Source organism: Rhinolophus hipposideros (genome assembly GCF_964194185.1).
Source record: "Rhinolophus hipposideros genome assembly, chromosome: 12".
NCBI classification, from domain to species: domain Eukaryota; kingdom Metazoa; phylum Chordata; class Mammalia; order Chiroptera; family Rhinolophidae; genus Rhinolophus; species Rhinolophus hipposideros.
The window spans coordinates 72,329,721-72,350,950 of NC_138058.1; the positions used below are offsets into that span (position 1 = coordinate 72,329,721).

The 21,230-nt window shown below is 44.8% G+C and overlaps 1 protein-coding gene across 4 annotated transcripts in view; it reads right to left on the reverse strand.

The window, feature by feature from the left end:
* The window catches only part of ASAP2 (ArfGAP with SH3 domain, ankyrin repeat and PH domain 2), a 149,327-nt gene that overhangs the window by 38,669 nt on the left and 89,428 nt on the right, over nt 1–21,230 (reverse strand). For all 4 annotated transcript variants that reach the window (XM_081069021.1, XM_081069020.1, XM_081069019.1 and 1 more), the window contains exons 7-12: nt 19,404–19,489; nt 13,708–13,783; nt 13,329–13,415; nt 5,606–5,709; nt 5,439–5,508; nt 648–735 (exon numbers count right to left, since the gene is read on the reverse strand). In XM_081069021.1, the coding sequence (XP_080925147.1) occupies nt 648–735; nt 5,439–5,508; nt 5,606–5,709; nt 13,329–13,415; nt 13,708–13,783; nt 19,404–19,489 (511 nt within the window). The remainder of the gene's footprint in view (nt 1–647; nt 736–5,438; nt 5,509–5,605; nt 5,710–13,328; nt 13,416–13,707; nt 13,784–19,403; nt 19,490–21,230) is intronic.

Sequence of the window (21,230 nt, forward strand, 5' to 3'; positions counted from 1 at the left end):
CTTTCCTCTCCCCAAATTGTAACCAGGCCGCACAACACTGCCAAGAACAAAAGGCCTATCATTTTCTTTATGACTTTTCACTAGTCCTTTCTTTTGTCCTCAGGGTACGTATGCTGTGTGAGCACTCGCCGTAATAGATGGTTCTATGGTGATTCTTCTGTGTATGTCCCAAAAAGAAAAGCATACAGAAGCAGAAAGACTAATTCTGTGGTAGGGAAGACACATCAATTTCCAAAATGAAAGCTGCAAGGGCCCTGCTGAACTGACCCTTGCAGTTTGCAGCATTTCTACCATCACCCAAATCATGGAAGCTTGACAACAAAATCGTCTTTTTTATATAATTAAGTGAAGGGATTTTAGGCTTGAGGGCTGATCTATGTTTACAAATAGGAAAACTGAGGCTGGGAGCTGAGACAACCTATCTGGCTTACAGAGCCACGAGGAGAACAGAACCAACCTCAAAGTCAAGCCCTAACCTGGAGAGACCAGGTTGCAAGTGGAAAGAGAAGGCACGCCTGTCACCTGAAATAAAGGTATTTGTCTTCGAAAACCAATTCTTTAAAAACGCAGTGTGAAAGAGGACCGATGCCCTAAAAGACGGTTTAAAATAATTTCTCTGTGGCATAGCGTCCAAGAAATAAACTTACGTGAAATAAGGTCAAAACACTTTTTCTCCTCAGGGTTGGTCTTCACTTGACAGGTTAGTAGGTTGAGCTTTGCAGGAGGCCGGTTAGCCTGATCGAAAACAAAATGGAGACGGTGTGAAGGAACGGAAAACCCCACAGCATCATTCTTCACTAAAACGGAGAAAGAGCGGTTTTCACTAGTTTGCAAAGACAGCTTTCAGAGGGCAGATCTTATGTGGGAAGGAACGACAGAGGCATATCACAGCATGTCCTCGAAACTCACCTCCAGAGGGCAACTGCCCCTCCCTGTAAGGGGCGCTCGGTGGCCTACACACCCGGCCAGACAGGAGGACAAGAGCTGCTGGCTTAGGGCCAATGGCAGTGGGCTCCCTGAGATCACAAGGCTCCATGGCTAGAGCCCGATTGCTACTGACACGCAGACGGTTGGCTGGGTCACTCGGGCACCCAGCTCAGTATCTGGTGATCTTACAAGTATTTTTCCCATCATAAACACTCACTTCCAGAGAAAGTAATCTCACAGCACAAAAATGACAGAGAAAGAATTTTCCCTGCTTCCTGAAGTGACGACAGATAACAGATTCATAGTCCTAAATGCCAGCCATCTGTCATTAAGTTTCAACAAAAGCAACCTCATTCACATACGTATCCCCCAACACCCCCACACAATGGTAACAAGAGCACAATACGTTTTTGTCAGAAATGTGTCAAAAATGGCTTGTAACACTTCAAAAAATATCGTATTTAGTCCCAAGAAGCAGAAGGCGGAGGGTAAGAAGATAATTTCAGAAAAAAATTGTGAATGGCAAAATGACTCTTAGAAATTTTGGTGGAATCTCCAAATATAAATGGGCTTATCTTACCCACCTACAAAGCTGCTACCGGAAAGATCAAATGAAAAGCCGTGAACTTCAGGCATTCTTGTTCATCCCTTCCTGTGGCCACCCGCTGCCTTGAGAACTTATAAAAGCTTGGATTTGGGATTAATCGAGATATACACACACAGGCATCTACACTGGGGCAGACTGTGAGACCCTCACGCATTAACATACCCTCCCCAGTAAATTCTCACAGAGCTGGGGGTGAGGATGGGTCGTCTCCACTAAAACAGGACCAATCCTTGTAGTGGGAACAATCTGGGTTTGATAATAGGAAGTTTGGATAAGCAGAAGGTAGATAAACAGGGTTGTACTAGACGCTTCTAGCTTGTGACTGTGTTGACCTCATCTTGCAAATGGACTCTCTGGACAGTCTGCATGATCTGTGGGTGCCTATCAGAATCCCTGGCTCACCAGAAATCAGTGTAGGAAGACTCCAAGTTCTCCCTAATCTTGCAAACCCTGTCAATCCAATTTTGGATCTTTGCCAACAGAATTACCTGGCCCATCCCGGAATCAATACACCAAAGGATGTATTTCTTCAATGCCAGGAAGGAGCCCACACCACGGACATAACCCAGCACTTTAGTACAGGTGTTCAATCCCATATAAAGTCTGTGTCTATTCTGTTACCTCCCCAGGCCACACAACTATCCACATGCATTTAGGTGACATTCTTGGCCTACTTCCAAACTGCTGGGGTCCACTGAGTCTTAAGATTCAGGGGCAGCATACACTTTGGGAAATACGGAAAAACGGTGCCATCATTTAATTCACCTACAGAACAGGTCTATCTAATTCATCAGATGCTAGCGTTCCTTGAGAGCCAAGCTGAGAAGCCCTGGTTTAGTAGGAAACTCAGGAAGGAGCGGAAACCCTAAAGACTTCCTGTTTGCCACGGAGGGAAGGATTATCAGTGAAGCTCCCATTTTAATCACGCAATTCTATTTTTGACCTCAATTTGGTAGGCCTTGAAAAGGAAGTTTGTAGTCTTTTTTCTGGGTGATTGATAATCATTTTTAAAAATCTAGATTGTGTAAGAACCAGCGGACATTTCTTCCAGCTTAGCACAGTCCCCAGTCTTTGGCTGTGTGGCCAAGCTATAAATTTGGCAAAGACGACACCTAGTTAGTTATTTTGTCCCAAGAACCACTTCTCTTTCCAGTGCCAGAAAACACAATTAGCCTTGGCTAACGGGGGATACCAACTTGGGTTTTCATTGCCTTCATCCCAGATGTTACCCTGTCCCTTTCCGAGGACAGAGAACACAATTTCATTTCCCAAAGGCTGCCAGCTTCCTGGGAAGAATCTTGTTTTCCTAACTGCAAAATACACACTGTGCTTCCACAACTTAAAAGCCCAATTCTCAGCTGAGTGCCAAGTAGAGCTCTTGGTTTCCCATATATTAGGTCAAGTCTTTGAAAACTGCTTCCCTCCCCCGGGCACCGCCCCAATGGTAAATCAGCAAACTCAGGGAGATGCTGCCTAAACAGGTAAGCCACATAGGAGCCAAATCCGAACAAAACCAAACAAAAAGGCATCTCTTAACTCCCGTTCTCGGCAGCGGTTAGCTCACATCACTGCTGCCAACGCTCTGCTGCAGGAGCACAGGGTGACAGGGCTCTGCCTTCCGGAGCGAGCAGGAAAGGGGCCGAGGGGAAAGGGGCCGAGGGGAAAGGAGCAGTCCGCACGGGGTGGGGGTGGGGGGGCTGCCTAGGAGCCACGGGCTGTCCCGGCCTGGCAGAGGGACAGGGCCCCCACCTGCCACTCCTCCAGCCACTCGCTGCCGGCCCAGGCTGGAGGCAGGATGAGGCATCTAGAGCACAGATTTTCTGAAGAGGGTTCCCCCCAAACACAAAGCACAATTAAATCTGTGAGGGGTGTGACAAGCTGAGCTGTCTGCATGCTGGTGAAGTGTACTATCTGCTCAGATATGGGGCAACCCATCAAAATGGAAAAGAAAACTAAGCCTCTGTGTCTTCTGAGAGGAAGCTCAAGCAATGGAAATGACACAAACCAAAGTTTATGGTGTCGACAGAGGGTTACGAGGCCTGTTTTCATTTCTCGGGAGGGAAAGGAGAAACACGCTTTGGCTTAAGCTGAGGCCCTGGGTCTAATGAAACAAATACCCGATATGACTTTAGAGTTGTAAACAAGCCTGAAATGAAACAGTCTTATTTTATGATGTTTTCTGCACTGAGGCAGTTAATCTGCGTTAAAACAAACAACAGAGTGGAAAACAATTTGAAAGTAAACCACAGAATCACAGGTGTTTAGAGCGGGGAGGGAACCCGGCTCTCCTCCAGCCGGAACAGTCTTAATGTTAAAAAGGTGTGGCGACTAAATGAATGCGCTTCCTTTAGTGTACAGCACGCAGACCCACACACAGTGGCATATGTCTATCGTGTTTCCCCAAAAATAAGACCTAGCCTGACCATCAGCTCTAATGCCTCTTTTGGAGCAAAAATTAATATAACACCCAGTCTTATTTTACTATAACATAACATATAACATAAGACCGGGTTTTATATAAGACCGGGTCTTTGCTCCAAAAGAGGCATTAGAGCTGATGGTCCGGCTAGGTCTTATTTTTGGGAAAACACAGTGTATGGAAAGAACATTACTCCAGGGTCCAAATAGCATGGCCTCCGAGGGCGTGGTGATCTCCATGAGAACAGTGCGGCTGGATTTCAGTAAAGACAAATGACCTGTATTTGCCAAGGCAAGTGACAGTCAGTCACCTAGGCCAGGCGGCCCGAGATCCCTACAGACAACACCTGACATGTGCTAGTTGTACAGCCTCCCTCCCCCGGGGCAGACTCGGTGAAAATGAAGGGCCCCAGTGGGCCTACTGCAGGGCCATCCTTCAACGGACTTTTATTCTGTTTCCTTTCTCCTAAGTACTGAGAAGGGCTGCTTCTCTCGAAGCCACTCTGAGCCATGATTTTTCATTAGGGGCCTGAAAAGCCCATCTGAGCTATTGCCTAGAGCTGATTTTCATTCACCAGGGAAACTGGTGGGAACAGGGGAGGGGACAGGAAACTGGTGGGAGGGGGAGGCTCAGGGCTGTCCCCATTACATCCACTCACAGGACTGAGGCCGCCAACTAATGTGCACACAGCAGCAGGCCTCCTGCTTGAGCAATAGAAATGCAAGCCATCACCAGTGCTCATTAGCAACTAAAGGGCAACCAACTCAGCCTTTAGACATTTTCAAAAATGTCCACTGGCCTATGCGGCTGTCACCAGAGCCCATCACACCTAATTCTACGGTGAAGAGCACCGTGGTGTGAAGGGCTGTGTTTGTGGCTGTGGTCACAATCCCTGGTGTCTGAAAGAGAGATTAGCAAATCATTTTTTATTCTGATTGGGTTTTAACAGGCTCAACATACAGGGCTCAGTTTCTTGCATGGGCAGCGATACGCAGGATGACAGACAAAGGACTTGATTCAGGTTGGGCGCAGCGTGTTACATTTCTATACTGAAATCACTGAAACCTCTCTCCTCTGGGATTTCTGATTCCCAGAGTCCTGACCACGTAAATGCTTTTCCCTTCATGGAAAACCAGAAATCCTCCCAAGTGCGACGTTCCATTTCCAGAGACTGGGGAGTGGTTTGCTGTGTTTTTGTTTCTAGAAGTCACAGCTTCTGAATAAGGACCCCCCAGCTCATCAGTTATTCCCGACTCTGTTGGATAATGAGAGATGACGAGGCTCCCCCCACTGCTGGAAAAGCATAAAGGGGATGCAGGTGTACCGAATGGAGGACGGACCCAAACAAGCTGTTCTTAACAGGGGCCGTCTTTAAAACGCATCCTTTACACCAAACACACACAGGACACCTGTGTCCTGTCAGTTCGTTAAGCTCTTCACTCGTCTCACTACAACAGAGACCATGAATTAACAGACAATACTTACAGTACCATGGGATATGGTCAGAAAACCATTCTTGACTGAACATTTCCTTTTCTGCCACACTTTTCGGATCCTTATAGATAAACGGGGGGGAAATAAACAAGAGTTTAGAAATTCTGGATGCAGGAGACATTGAACACACATGGAACGTAGCAGCGCCACCCACGTACCCATCGCTTTTCTTGTAGAGGTTGCCATTGCGCTCGGTCCCGTGTTCTTTGTTTCCCTGAGGCTGATGAAGGCTGTAGGCTGTACTCTGGCGAAGCTGGGAATCCTAGAAATGGTCAAGAAGTTGGTTTTAATCCTGTCCAGAGTCCAAATTTCTAAAAAGCAGCACACAAAGGAAACTCACGCCCTTAAGTTGTTTTTAAATTAGAGAAACTTCCCCTTCTCACCGCACCAAAAAAGTGACAAAAAAAATTCATATCCAGGAACTCATATATGCCACGTACCAGGCTTGAGAAATGTCAAAAATCAGTATCCCCAAACTGGCCCAAAGAACGATTCATTTGGAAGATACAAGGTTTTACTTAATTATGAGCCTTTAGTCCCTGATAATGGCAAGAAGCTCCTGACGTGGCGAAAGATGCCCTGGAAAAGGAAGGTAACATGTAACGTTGGAAAAGGCAGGGCTGTCAAGAAAAGAAAAAAGGGGGGGGAGGGGGATGTTCACCCTCTTACTTTAGGCAAGTTACTTAAGCTCTCTGCCTCAGTTTCCTCTTGGAAAATAGGAAAACAATACCCAGTAAGGATGGTAAATATAATAGGGCTTGAGTAGGATAATGCATGTAAACCTGGTACACGACAGGTATTGAGCAATAGTCACTTCCTGACCCCATGACCCCAGGAGGGGCCATGGCTCTGAACCTAAGCGCTTCAGGCTCAGGGTGGACCATCCACTTGGTCAGCTGAGAAGCGGCAAAGTCTAGCCCTCAGCATCTTAAGGGCAAGGACCATCAGTGGAACCTGGGCTTCCAACACATGCTAAGCTGTGCTTACCAGACGATACCAGAAGTCCTGAGCTGAGAGTGGCAAAGGGCCGCCAGTCAGCGCTGGAAATGCTGGCCGACGTGAGGAAACAAGGGGAGCACACGTGGACGGAATGGAGTGAACCAGGCTAGCACCTGCCTCTAACTGTTGCTGAGAAGCCCCATTCAGCTCATTCCATAATGGAAGAAACAGACACAATGAATATAAGTGATTTGCTCCGGACACAGAGTTAGTTGGAGCCAGAGTAGAGCGTGGGAGGGAATTCTGCCTCCCGCTCGGACGCTCCTTCCCTCACACCGTGCCCTCACCAGGGGATGTCCCAAGAGACCAGGGCTGGTCTCACGTGCACCACCAGGCACAGCCCAAATGAGGGAAGAACTAATGCATGACAAGGAATGTGATCCGAACTGAGAGTGTATGTACTAAGAAGTGAAGACCAAACGGGGAAACCATAAGACAGACTGGAGGCAGTGGGTTTTACAGATGAAAGCAAAACCTGGCAGAGAATAAAGGGAGGGTATTCACGACAGAGCGGTGCACACAGAAGCACAGAGGGGGAAGTGGCAGCTGTGGCTGCCTTCCACGGAAATAAGGACAATCAATGTCACCAACATAAGGCGAGTCCAGTGGACAGACAGGCTCGAGTCCCAGGTAAGACCGCAACTGGAAGCCACAGCGAGCCACCTGGATTCTTGGAAGTTTTACATCCGATTTCTGAAGCAGTAAAGTTTTTAATTTTGATGAAGTCCAATTTACCTACCGTTTCTTTTATAAGTCTACAGATTAGATGTCACATTTAAGAAATCACTGCTTAATCCAAGGTCATGAAGATTTATCCCTGTTTTCCTTCAAGAGTTTTATAGTTTAGCTCTTACATTTAGGCCTTCGATCTATTTTGAGTTAATTTTGATTCTGCTGTTAGGTAGGGGTCCAAATTCATTCTTTTCTTTGTGGCTATCCAGTTGTCCCAGCATTTGTTGAAAAGACCGTTCTTTCCTCATTGAATTGTTCTGGCACACTTGAAAAATCAATTGAGCATAAACGTAAAGGTTTATTTCTGGACTCTCAATTCTGTTTCATCGATCTACGTCTACCCGTATGCCGGTACCACACTGTCTTGATTATTGTGGTAAGCTTTGTGGTAAGCTTTGAAATCACAAAGTGTGAGTCCTCCAACTTTGCTCTTCTTTTTCAAGATTGTTTTTTGGCTATTCTGGGCTCCTTGCACTTCCATATGAATTTTAGAATCAGCTTGTCAATTTCTGCAACAAGGCAGCTGGGATTTTCATTGGGGATTGCACTGAATCTGCAGGTCAATTTGGGGGGTACTGGCATCTTAAGAATATTAAGTTTTTAAAAAATAAAAAGGAATATAAGTCTTCTATTCCATAAACATGGGTGGTCTAGTACTGATTTTTTAACTCTGAAAAATATATGAGATAACTGCAAAAAAACAAAAACAAAAAACCAACTTCATCTGAGAAATCAATAGTGTGCTCAGGCATTCCATCATGGAACTGACAACAAAGCCTGAAGAAACAGACCCCAAAATAGGAGAAATGTCCTCATTTTCCACAGGGAATTCACATAGCACTTAGGCCTCTAGACAGCTAGAGCAAACAGCTCATTCATCAGACAAGGATGGTCTCAGCTCCCATATTCTCTCAAAATGGCAGTATGTTAGCACTGAACATTTAGAACAAACCCAACTTTAAAATGTAAACATCACTGGAAGTAAATGCAGTAGGGGGAAAACAGAGAAATACTGCTTACCTATATGAATCTCTGTGCAAGGCTAAAAATACACCTGCCAAAAGACTAAATTCACAACTATGTCTATTGATTTGGGGAGGAAATAAAGTCCTGCACTAAATAAATGGTGAAATCGTGACAGAACTGCTAAAAGTGTTTATGTGAAGCACATTAATCACGACTCTTGACAGGTCTTACGAAGAGGATGAAGGACATTCTTCTTTTCAACAGAATCACACCCAGAAGTTAAGGAAGAAATTACTGTTTTATTCTTCAGACCAGGCATTTCTTGAAACGATTGAAAATGCAAGCAAATCTGAAGCTGTAAAATTTAAAATTTGTACGTAAGAGTCATGTAATTTAACATAAAATGGAATGTACTTTAGAACTGGTTAGTTTAGCATCCTCAAGATGACTTCTAGGTGATCCAACAAAAATAGCCTTTCTTTGCCTGTTTATATAGGTTTTATATAATACCTGATCAAGTGAAGGGGTAACAAAGGAAGGTGACCTTTCCACATAACAAAGACTTGGATGGAATGGAATATAATCCAAGGGAAAAGAGCTTTTCTTTCTGGGGAGAAGAAGAATCTAAGCAGAGGCAACTGGCCAGGGGGTCCCTGTTGCCCTGATTCTCGGAGACTCCCCAACGTCCTCTGTTCTTCCGAGGAGAGTCCAGGACGACCTAAGACTGGACCAAGTGGGCCTGGCCGCGTGGAGACTGTGTGTCTGAAGCACATAGGCCAAGTGAGCATTTTATGGACCTTCCAAAGGCTCTCACAAAATTGTATGAATATTCACATATCCTCCATCCTGTGACGTCCAGACAAGTCCTCAGACCCCAGGCACTGTCCATGAACTTAAGTCTTGTGTGGCCGTCTGAAGAAGTAACCATTGGGTCCTGCGATGACAGAAACCGCCCAGCTGAACAGTGGACTAAATGTGTGACACCCTCAGGAATGAGGGGAAGGGTGATGCTGAACAGATTGCATGTGCACATCGGGAGTGTTCCCAAGCTCCGGAAGACTCTAAACCATAAAAACTTTTTCAGTCTACCTCTCAGAAAGTCTGCGTGCAAACAATTCCTGTGATGAACAGATTGCCAAGGAGTCACCTCTGGATGTTTAGTTTCCCTGCCAAGGAAGGGCTGTGATGTCCAACTCATTCTCATCTTCCCAAGGTAGGACAGGTGTGTCTACACATGACACCATTAGCTGCTGGAGGCTTTGTTAAGCAAGCACTAGGCCACGGCCTAAGAACAGTACTTTCAGGTCTCATCACCACCTATCCTGCATTATATCTGGGTAATTTCTTAGAATCTGACACAAGATATTAAAGTCATACAATACAACTGAAAGAGAACAGGCTTCAGTGGAACAGACCAGGGTTCAAATCCTGGCTCCGACTCTAGTAAGTGGGCTCCAGCCACATCTTTGTCCCCTCTCTCTGACTCAAGTTGTAAACGTGGGCTAATCCCATCTGCCCTGATTGGCATTGTACGGACTACTGATCACATTTACGAGCTGCCTGGAAAACCCGGAGAAGCGAGGCAAGTAGGTATTGCCATGACAATGACAGAGTGAGGGGCAGTAGGGAAGTGCATCTCTGAATCATCCTCCAAACCCTCCACCCCACCCACCCCACCTGGGAGATGCCTCTTGTTGCAGCTGAGCTCCTGCTAGAGCTCTCATCACACTGGACCCCAGTGACTTTTCTGACCACAACCCCCGACTGGGAGCCCCTTAAGAAGTGAGAACTGTATCTATCTTATTCTGTTTGTTTGAGCAGTGCCTGCCTTAGAGCAGCTGCTAAGAAAACGGCAGTTGAGTGTGTGAACCCACGAACAAGTTCCCCACGAAGGTAGAACTGAAATGCAGGCCAATGCTAGGCCGCCCGGCTGGGTAGGAGAGGTGGGGAAAGGGACACCTGGCCAGAGGGGCTGATGAAGGCCCACGTCGGGCATGAGATGACATGCAAGCCCAGAGCAGAAAAGTCAGGGTCACAGAAGAACTATGGCCGTGATGGGCCTCTGCTAACCTGGACGGCACATGCTATCCAACCACATGCTACTAGACACTGACACTTTAAAAGGGGGTAGAGCAAGCTGAGAAAAAGAGAGAGACCGTACTCGAGATCTCCCAAGTGGGAAAAGCACTGTAGTTTCAGCGCTCAGGCCGTAAGACCAGTGCCCTGAGCCTCGGGCCTGCCCCCCAGCAGCACAGGGCTCCATTCTCACCATCAAACAACACGTCCACAGCCTCGTTTTGGCAGAAAACCTGCCAGCACTGCAGTGGGATATGCACCGGCAGAACTCCACTGGACGGGCACACACGAGATGGGGATGGCAGGAGCAGGCAAGGCTGACGGAGCGGGTGCATGCCACAACCAGCAGTATGGAGGGGTTTTCACTTTGCAGAAGGGATTTTTGCCACACGTTAAAAGTACAGTGCATGGACACGTGCTCACGGTACAGTTTGTCAACTCTTCTGTAGCTCTGAAAATTTTCGTCATAAAATGGAAAAATCAAACCATAGTATGCTCTTTACAGAGAACAGAAATATCAAAAACAAAATAGGAATGCCAGTGATTCGGAGGCATAGGGGGGCACGGGGTGCAGAATGGCAGTCTCCTTTCCAAAGTGAGGCCACAGGGGGACAGGGAGCAGCAGCCCAAAGCCACTATATGTAACAGCCACGTTCTTCACGGAGACCAGTGAGTGCTAGTTGAGATTTACGGGCAGGAACAAGGAGACTGGCTCCTACCAACCATCAGTGCAGCTTCCTCAGAGCACATTACCGAAGTTTATAAATTATAATTATGTAGTTAGAGTTAGAATTTTTAGAACACTGAATAAAAACCACCAACACCTTTAGTTTTCTAAGTCACAGAAGAGAATCCAAGCAAACGGAATGGGAGCCTAAACAATGCCAAAAATGCCAATTCTCACTGTGATTGGAGGGACACAAGATGGAACCCCAATCAAAGAAACTATCTTAAGATAGACAAAATTTCACTCATACATATTTGGTTGTTACTTGCAACTGTGTTCACAGACTGTCCAATTTTTGGAACAACGGCATCAAAAGGCAATGAAGGGTGAGATATACAGGAGAGACTCTATACAGAACATTTTCTATTTCACATTCCCAATGAGGAGACTGGTGAGTTCGGTCTTTGGGCATCAACCAAAAGGGTGGCAGCAAAGAAGCTTCACTTGACCTCTGTGTGCAATCTGAGGCAGAGGGGCTGGTCAACAAAACCCACAAAATAACAAACCATAACAACTTCTGGTCTGTGCTGGGACATTTGTTTTATTTTTCTGCAGAGCTATAAAGTACTGGCGTCTGACAACAGCGTTTTCCCAAACGGCCCAGCTCTGCACGGCCACAGGGAACATGGCCCTCACGCTGGGCCTGGAGGGCTCCTGAGCGCCAGCACCTGCACTCCCATTTAACCCGGGACCTGGGTCACAGGTTGGACCCTCCTTCTCCGACAAAAGCAGCTCTCAACCATCCCTCTGATGCCCTGGGGGGCAGGCTGCCTCCACGGTGTCTGCCTCCCATACTTGGCACCACTCTTCTCGTTACAGTTAAGCCACTATTCTCTCACACTCCAAGTTCTTTCTCGGTTCCTTTTCTGCTTATATTCGAAGTTTGGGAATATCAACGTGTTAGGATGTGTATTCTCTTGCCTGGGAGGAAGTCGCCATGCAGTGGGTAATTTCTAGCACTAGCCTATAACCTCCATCTGCCAATCTGTCACTCCGCTGACCCTTGTTCACCAAGGGCCTTCTCAATGAGCAGTAAGGTGCTACAATGTGATGGCAGGAAAGGCATAAGAGCAACCTCAAGCTGCTCAAAGTCTAGCCTGAGAAGAAGCACCTGTGTGCTTGAAGACGCAGCCCACAATCCAGAAGGAACACGGTGTGACTGAATTAAGTCTTTCAAACAGAACATGGTATATGAACTTAGATCCCTGGGGCTGGGTGAGCGGGGGCCGCGCTCACTCCAGAGGTAGGGTTTAAGATGGACTCAAAGGTCAAGTAGAATTCAGTTCTTTGGTGTGTGTGGGGGGGGGCACGCTTCGTTCTCACAAAGGAACAACAGCAACCACATAAACTATAAACCTGGAGAATTCCCATTTCACTAATATTTGTGCATTCAAATTCTTTTATCCTTCAATAAAACCCACTGTTATTGAGAGACAAAGTGGTAAAATTTTAAATGCTACTAGCTGTTAATATATACATGGAAGAAACTGTTTTTTGAAGTTCACGAAGAAAGCATGCACAATTCTCCAATTTATTAAAATACTGAACTACTTACTCTCCTAGACTTCGGTCACAAAAGGTAAATGCATTTGGGAGAGAAACAACAATATTCAGTTACAGTATAGGAACTTACAACAAAATAGGGCAGACCAAACTGCCAACAGTGAACTTCACGCTCTGCTAAGTATTTTCATAGAATTATTTATCTAAAACCTACTAGCGATACATTTAAACACATTCCTTTATTGACAAGGAAGCAGACTTATGTTAAACTTCACATTACAATATCCACACCGTAGCAAACATACCACAAAATTACCTAAGAAATTTACTTTTTAATGTTTTTTAACGAGCCTCAGAAGCACAAATTGTCACTGTGAATGTGTTAGCATGCAGAGAAGTGATTATATGGAAAGATGACGCCAGAGAAACAAAGGGTGTTTTCCTGCCCATCGGAACGCAGCTGTAAGAAAATCTAGCTTCTCACACTTCACTGAGCACAGTCTCAGGACTGGAAGACTCACACAGCCCCCGGTTACCCGCCGATGCCCACGTGGGCAACGTCCACGCGTCTTAGGGTGGGGACACCAGAGTTCCAGGCAGAAACCAGTGGCGTAAGTAACGAATGTCTATGTGACCGAGAGGCTAAGAGTTACTCGTCTAGAATCGACAAAACAGAAAAGGTTTATACACGGCCATTAAGGCTGGTATTTAATGCTTCCCCAATGAAATAAACATACTTTAAAAAACGGTTTTTTGAAATGTTTCAGTGCTGCTCAAGATAGCCCCAGAGAACTGTGAGCATCTGGAAGACATGGATTTCACCTTCCTCAGTCCCAAAGCCTCCGAGACATAGTATAAAATAAATTAAATCCCCTCACCTCTTTCTGTTCAACCTGCAATGCTGATTTCAAAATATCTCGGAGCTGTATCAACTGCCTTCTTTCTTCATCCTGGGCCTGTTTGATCTTTAAGAAAAACGAAAGACAGAGAGGATAGACTGTTGTACAGTGAGATGCTGGCACTCACAGGCATTCCCACACCAAAGGGACGCCTGCCTCCCTCACTGGTCAAACCTCCCCCCGCCAACACGGAGGCAGGGAACGGGGACGCCACACTCTACACGACAACCAGGCTGGCCGTGTCTGGGCAGTGCAGCAGCAAACACAAGATTATACAGAAACAACATTTACAGGAAAGCGTTTGCTGCATAAAAACTGTTTTAACACTGACGTGCGGGTGCGGGGTGGAGCTGCTTACTGTGTGAAGATCTGTGGAAAGTGTCTCAATGGAAGGTTTGAGGCTTTCAACTGCTTTTAGTCCATCCTGAAAAAAACTAAGAGGAAAAAAGAGGAAACTCAGATTGTGTTTCATAAAAAGAGAAAACAATTTTGTTAGATGGAGAAAGAAACTCCTTTAAAGGAAAACAACTAACATCATTATGTAATTCCTGGGGGAAAACACTGTATGAACTGAACCTTAAAATATCAGGCAAATCAAGAATACAAAGACACTCAAAACTATGAGAGGCGAATAGAAAAGGAATTGTAATCAGTCAAAATATTTGTGATTTTTTCTTGACCCATTAAAATGAGCACCAAATTCTCAGTTGATAATGGGAAACAGGACTCGACTGATAAAGGCACAAAGGCTTTTGGCTGGAGGTGGAAGAGTCTGAGGTCAGGAAAGCACGGGGTGCAAATAAGAATAATACAGGAAAAAATGTTCTTTGGCAGGTGACAGCTGAGTGGAAAAGAGCAAGAATGCAGGAGAAACTAAGCAGGTTTGATGCCCATGAATGGCCCATGGCCCACCTGCAGAGTATGGAAATGGAGTTGGAGAAGGTGAGATCAAATATCAAAAGGAACCTGTTTGGGTTTTTTTTAAACTCAGAATGCAAGACTTGTGAAGTCATTTATAGGGATTCTGGAAATACAATAGAAGCTAGACAAGTTTTTCTGCAGCAGCGATGGGCTGATGTTCAGAACTCGCTCTGAAGCGTGGTATGTGTAACCCTTGAGAGAAATAAAGAAAACGTTTCCCAATGAGCTTAGGACAGAGGTCAAAACCTGTGACAAGCATGTGATGCCCATGTGCTGTTGCCCTGCCTACTGCTCCAAGCTTCAATCCATGTCATCAGCCCCTTCACCACAAATCCACACGTGGCACATTTCAGGCACACAACATGTGTTGAATGTAAAGTAAATGAAGGAAGAAAGGAAGAAAACAGTCTACAAATTCTACCAGTTTATTGGACACAAGGAGACTACCCTCAAAAAGTGCTCTGGGTTTCACGCGTGTTCATGTGAGGTGATGTTTATTACTTTTAAACTCTGCAATAGTCCTGTGGGAATTTCCTGTATCGTGTATGTAATAAACAGGAGGAGCTGTAGAAACAATGCAACATGACGCTTAATACAGTAATTCCAGGGGGGCAAAGAGAGGAAACATACACACAGGAAGTGGGTTATGAACCATTACTAGCTAGCTACTGGGAATCACAGAAGCTGGGCTATTAGGACTTTCTTACCTTAACTTTTCGATATATGCATAATTCTTCATTCCTATATTTGACCTAACTCATGCTTTTGAATATAGAATATGCTTCTGCAACTGTGTCAGAGTGTGACAGTGATTTCTGCATGTGTCTGTGCCGACTGTCAGGGCAGAAATGCCACATCCTACACTTCTCTGTGCATTCCACTCCGAGCACACTGGCCAGCACACAGCGGTACTCCTTTTAAATCGAAAAGGAAATTTAGGGGAATAAGCACAGGAATGGGAAACTGAGCTTTTCCCTCTTGTCATGAATTCAACTGGTTTTTGTGTCTATAGTTTCAGTTATTTTCTTTATATAACTATTTCCTTAATCACTTCAAATTCTTGTGAAATAGGTAGGAAAAGGTGTGGGGGGAGAAAAGGTGGAGGGGGAGCAGGGAGGGGGAGAGGGGTAGGAGGAACCAGGGGGTTGGGGAGACAGAGGGAGAGAAAGGGAGAGGGAGAGAACACTGAACCCTGGGATAGGGAACAGGAACTAGCACAGGAGATTGCCACAGAAATGGTCCTGCCTCCTGGGGAAAGGGGACAGGTGCACAGCTCCAAGAATCTCTGTGCCTGGCAACTGTCCCCACAGTGAGAGAGAGAGCCCTGTGGGGTGGGGGGGATGGGGGTCAAGTGCTCAGAGAGGTGTTTCTCATCAGAGACATCATGTCCTTGTGACACTGGACAGCGTGCTTGGAAGGAATAATGATACCAATTTGCTTTTCACCTTTGTAATCACCTAGGCAGTCCTGATCATCTGCCTGGAAAACCTCTTCCCTCTGATTTTCCAAATCCTGTCTTTCTGTACCCTCCTACTGAGGCATGTTTTGGCAACTAGGTATAAACTTCAAAATGTAACCAGCCCTGGCCTTAGGGAAAGCATCAAAGAAAGGGGTTCTGTCACTGCTTTGGTGACTGCCATCATAGTGACATTCCTCAGCAAAAACCCCTGGCTGAACCTGTTAACACTTTTCTAATGTTCAATCAAACAATGTTTATCATTAATATGACCAACTATCAACTACTGGTTTATATGAAACGCTTTCTAGCCTGTCTGACCAAAGTCTCAAGCCTTTACAATATGCCCACTAAGATTGAATCTTTCAGATGCCACCAAGCAGGGTGGCCCCTCTGTCCTCCTCCAGACTTTATGGCAACACACCACCTTTAGGGCGTGTGGACATGAACATGACCTGTCTGTTTTCTGCGCCCTGCCCCTCCCTCTCACTAGTACTAGCTTGTCCGGGCACTGGACCCGAGTCTCATTCGACTCTGTACCCCAAGGTCATCAAGCCACAGCTGGTCACAGTGGTTCTCAGCAGGGATTTGCTCAAAGAACAAGTCACTTCAACACTCACTACCACCTTCTGATACATGACTGTTTTTGTTTGTTTTGTCATTGGTATTTTAAAAGACTGCCCTGTTTCTAGATTCCACTAGAGAGTAGGATCAAGGAACTAGGTAGAGATGCAACTTCTTTCCTTAAATGAAATAAATGATAAAGAACAGGAGGTCCTCTTCGAGAATGCTTAAAGTAAAAAGCAAAAATGAGTGAAAAACAAAACAATGCACATCCAAGCAGCTCTAAGGGTGAATACCCAAACATGGCTCCGAAATCCAGTTCACACAAGGAGGCCTCTTCACACCTGCAGAGCCGCATGTGAGACAGCGTGCTCCAAGCTCTAAGGCACAGCTGTGTCCAGGGCTGAGAAGTGCAGCCTGGGAATGCTAAATGGAGGAACACGAAGGAACTACCAGATAAATAAATACTGCGTGGCCACAGGTTCCTCTGTCCGATGGCTGAGTCACCCAGGCTCCACATTTTATCCCCCAAAATATGAATTAAAAGTCAAAGCTGTCGGAATTACTTGAAGAGCAGGTGGTACACAAGCAGACGCGCGCACGCACACAAACACACACACGCACACTCATCCTAAAAAGAAGTAACAGACAATCCATCATTTTTAAAGGTCACTGAGCTTATGACCATAAAAGGCCAACTAGTTCACTTTTCCACAAGCAGCCTGTTGCTACCCAACTGGTTAGTTTGGGCAAAATAAAGAAAAAAAAGGAAATCCCAGAATAGCTTCTTTTTAAAAATAATGTATCAGCAAGGAAGCGACCCACTTCCTAAAAATGCCTCACGTATGGTTATGAGGATAAGAACTGAAAAAGGAATGTGTATGTTAATCACAAAGTTCGGACTGCGAGACTGTAAAACAATTCATCTTGAAAATTCTACAAATGAGGAGGTCTTTTTTCAGCCTGAGGCTGTTTCTCGGGGCTCAGCGCTCTTCTTTTAACCCAGGATGAATCACACACCCACTTCCTTTGCTGCTTGACCTCAGCTGCTTTAGAAATGCATGTCAACAAAGTTGTATCAGGAATTCCAAAGCAGAGCTCAGTTCAATTCAACAGAGCCGCTCCAAGCGTCAAGCACCCACAGACTGGAAAAATAAACGTCATGGCCGCGATCCTTAAGAGTACACAGCTGGATGCAATGTCAGAGGGGTAGTAGATTGGGGGGGGGTTTATCACTTTGTGAGGTGTACACATGATAAATGTCTAACTATTACAGTGTTTTGTACACCTGAAACTAGTAAAAAAGATACTCATAGTTGGAAATACTAGACCAGTAAACATGTGATTAAATGTTGTCAGTTGACTAAGAAAAAAAAAGTACACAGTTCAGTGGGAGATGTGACAATATATGAAAGATGTCACCATGGAGATACAGGAAGCAGTAATTCCATCAGGGGAGACCAGAATGACTTCAAAGTAGCCGTTCCCTCTGAGCTAGGCCTTAGGAAGGGACAGATGTTGGGAGAGGGCACGGAAGAAACCGAATGCCATTCTAGGAAAAGGGGACAATGTGGGCAGAGGTACATCAGTGTGGCACACAGCCTGCAGGTGTGCAACTAGACCTCCACAGGTTCTCACGGCACTCCAGACCCTCCACAAATACTCAGTAAATGCTTCCTGAATGAATCTTCTGCTTAAAACTTTTCAGAAGCTTCCCAGTACATTTGGGATAAAAGCTAAGGGAAAGCGTCAAAGCGGGATTATCATTTTGTGAGAGACTTCGAAGGCCATCCTGGTCTCTAAGGCTTTTTGACCCCATTTCATTTCAGGCTGCTCCTTACTTTACTCACTATACTTAAGTCACGCTGGCCTTCTTCCTACTTCAAGGCCATGACTTTGCCTAAAATGTTCTTCCCCTACTCACCTGCTAGCTCCTATGCTTCCTTTAGATTCAGAATATGCGTCTCCTCAAAGAGACCTGCAGCTAATTCAAGAAGTATTTGAGTACCTACTATGTGCCAGGTACTATGTTCTACCTGCTGGAAAATGCAGCAAAGAACAAAAAAGAAAAAAAGAAGAAAAACCTCTGCCCCTGCCCTCAATCTTCACCTCTATGAGGTCCTTCTTTTGCTTTCTCTCTTAGAGCCTTATGCTTTAGAACACATTTTAAATGTCCAATTGTAAGTCAGTTTGCTCTAGTCCAACCCCCTACTTGAGCTGAGCAGGAAATAGGCCTGGAACGTACGGTACTTTATCTCCAGCACCTAGGACAGTGCCCGGCACACAACACATGGTCAACAAACATGAATGCACCAGCCAGGGGCCCCTTCACATTAGCTACTGGGGGTCAGGAGCAGCTGTAGGATGAGAAGCAGGAAAGACAAGGCTGAGAGGTGAAGGGTGAACCTACATGCAGAGCTGACCACTTGAGGGTGCCCTTGAACATGGATGTTTCTCCTTTCCTTTGTGCATCACTGTCATTTGCTTTCCAGGATACGCAATTCTGAAGGCATGCTTGTAACTTAACATACTGCATTAATACCACCTCATTTCTCTTTTAACAAAAACCATCTGAGAAGCATGTGCTCCATCAAACTAGTTTGCCCCTCTATCAAAAGACCAAAACCAAATATAATTGATGATTACTGTAGGTTTTTATATTGTTTAATTCTCAAAACATAAAATTCACTCTTTTAAAGTGTACAATTCAGTGGTTTCCAGCATATTCACAAAGTTGGGCAATGACCAGCACTATCTAATCCCAGAACATTTTCTTTTAGCCCCCAAAACCCCCGTACCCATTAGCAGTAACTCCCCACCTCCCCTTGCTCCAAGGCCTGGCAAGCACTATGCTGCTTTCTGTCTCTGCATGTGCCGATTCCTGACCTTTCAAAAACATGGACTCATAGACTACGTGGTCTTTTGTGTCTGGCTTCATTCACTTAGCATGTTATCAAGGTTCATCCGTGTTGTGGCATGTATCAGTACTTCACTGCTTTCCCTACAGATTTTTAAATGAGTGTTGATTTTTCCTCAGTACAACACCACAGACCTACTAGAATTTGACATGGAGAAAAACATTTGAAATAACACGATAAGGAAAAAGAACTTACTTGCACTGTGCATGAAAATATTTGATCAGATTCTGAAGTAAATCCACTCCTTTTTTAATCTTAATTTCATTGACCTTCAGCAGATACTGTTAAAAAACAAAACAAAAAGGGGAATGTCATCAATGTAAGCTAATACTCGCTTAGTGCAAGCTTCTGAGCACAGACCATCTTTTCTATCTCTCCGACACCTTTATGGGTAGAATTCATGGTAGAGGCTTAATATTTTCTGAATGCCATAACTAAATGTCTCCTTTAGTTTGGTGCCATCTGAATTATCTGACATACAAGTCATTAAATGTTTAACTTTAAGTGCCAAGAACTCCTAGTAATACGGTACCTTAACCTGCTAAGGAGAAATTTTCCCCCGAGTTGCACAAAGCACGAGGATGGTCAGAATGAATGGCATTTAAACCATCTGGAACATTCCCGTCCACATATTTCTGACCCAGGTACCTTTCTTTAGGCAGGTCATCGTCTAGAACACTAACTGCTAATCCTTTTTAGGTGACATTCTTGTCACCATGTCCCTAATCCTAAAACACTTCCTTGACACTTAAAAAAAAGCGACTGGTATAAAAACCAACTTTTAAATTGAAATTAATTAAAGCCATTTTTAACTTGGAGAATTCACTACCAAGCATGATGACATCAGGAAGCCCCAGGGATCTACAAAACCAGCATCAGGAAATACTTTTGTTCTTTGCTGAAGGTTTAGAGAACAAAGACCCCCAAACTCTCTTTCCCTGTCAGGATGTGGCATAAAGAACCCCAGGAACATGTCCTCCCCAAGACAGGATGCCCTGAAGGAGCTCCTGACCCCCCTCCCCCCCCACCACACAGGCATCTCAGCTTTAACCCTGGAGGCTCATGTTCAATGCCCCCCCTCCCCATCCAGGTCTGCCGCTGTGGCCACCCAGCAGGAGATGGGAAGCCGCTCTGAAACAGTGAACTACAGAATTTCCTGTTGCCTTTGTCCTCTTCTCCCTCCCTCTTTTTGATATTTATTCATTGTTAATTGAATAAGATGTCTGGCAATGTATCAAGATGGTTAAATGGTTAATAGGTTCTGGACAATGTGTCAAACTTTAAAATGCGTGCCTCCTTTGAGCTAGAAATTCTACTTACAGGAACTTATTCTAAGAAGGTAACCACAAAAGTTTGCAAAGATGAATATAAAAGAAGCTTCACTGCAGAAGTGTTTGTAAAGTGAAAAATGGCAACAACCCAAGTGTAATGAACGGGGAATTAGAGTGTGGGGCATCCATACAGAAAAACGCTGTGTAGCCTTTAAGTCAAGAAGCAGACTTCCTGATGTGGAAAGATGCCCACAAATAAGGAGTAAGAATGACTAGGTTACAAAGCACCAGTTAAGGAACAATCCTGTTTACAGAAATTATGTTTATGAATGTATACATAGGGGTATATGAAAAATGTTTAGCTAAATGTCAAAGTAGTTATCTTTTGGAAGTAAAATTTGGACTATTTTTAATTCCATTTATATTTATATTAACCAATTTTTTAAAGTATGTATTTTTATAATAATAAGAAAGCGAGATGGGATCTCTCATACCTTCTCCATTCACAGAAGGTCTATTTGGCATGCTGAATTTCTTTATAAAATTTTTTCATTCTGAAGAAAAAGCTCCATGGCTTTAAAATGAAGCCTGAAGCCATTCTTCTAGATTAGATACTGGGGAACTAAAAATGTGTCACACCTAAACAACGCCTCGCATTTACAAAGCTTGAAAAGTTCATTCTGAGGAAAGGGGTGAACAACTTTAAAATGATTTTAACTGCAACCATCTACTCATTTTCAGATGTCGGGTT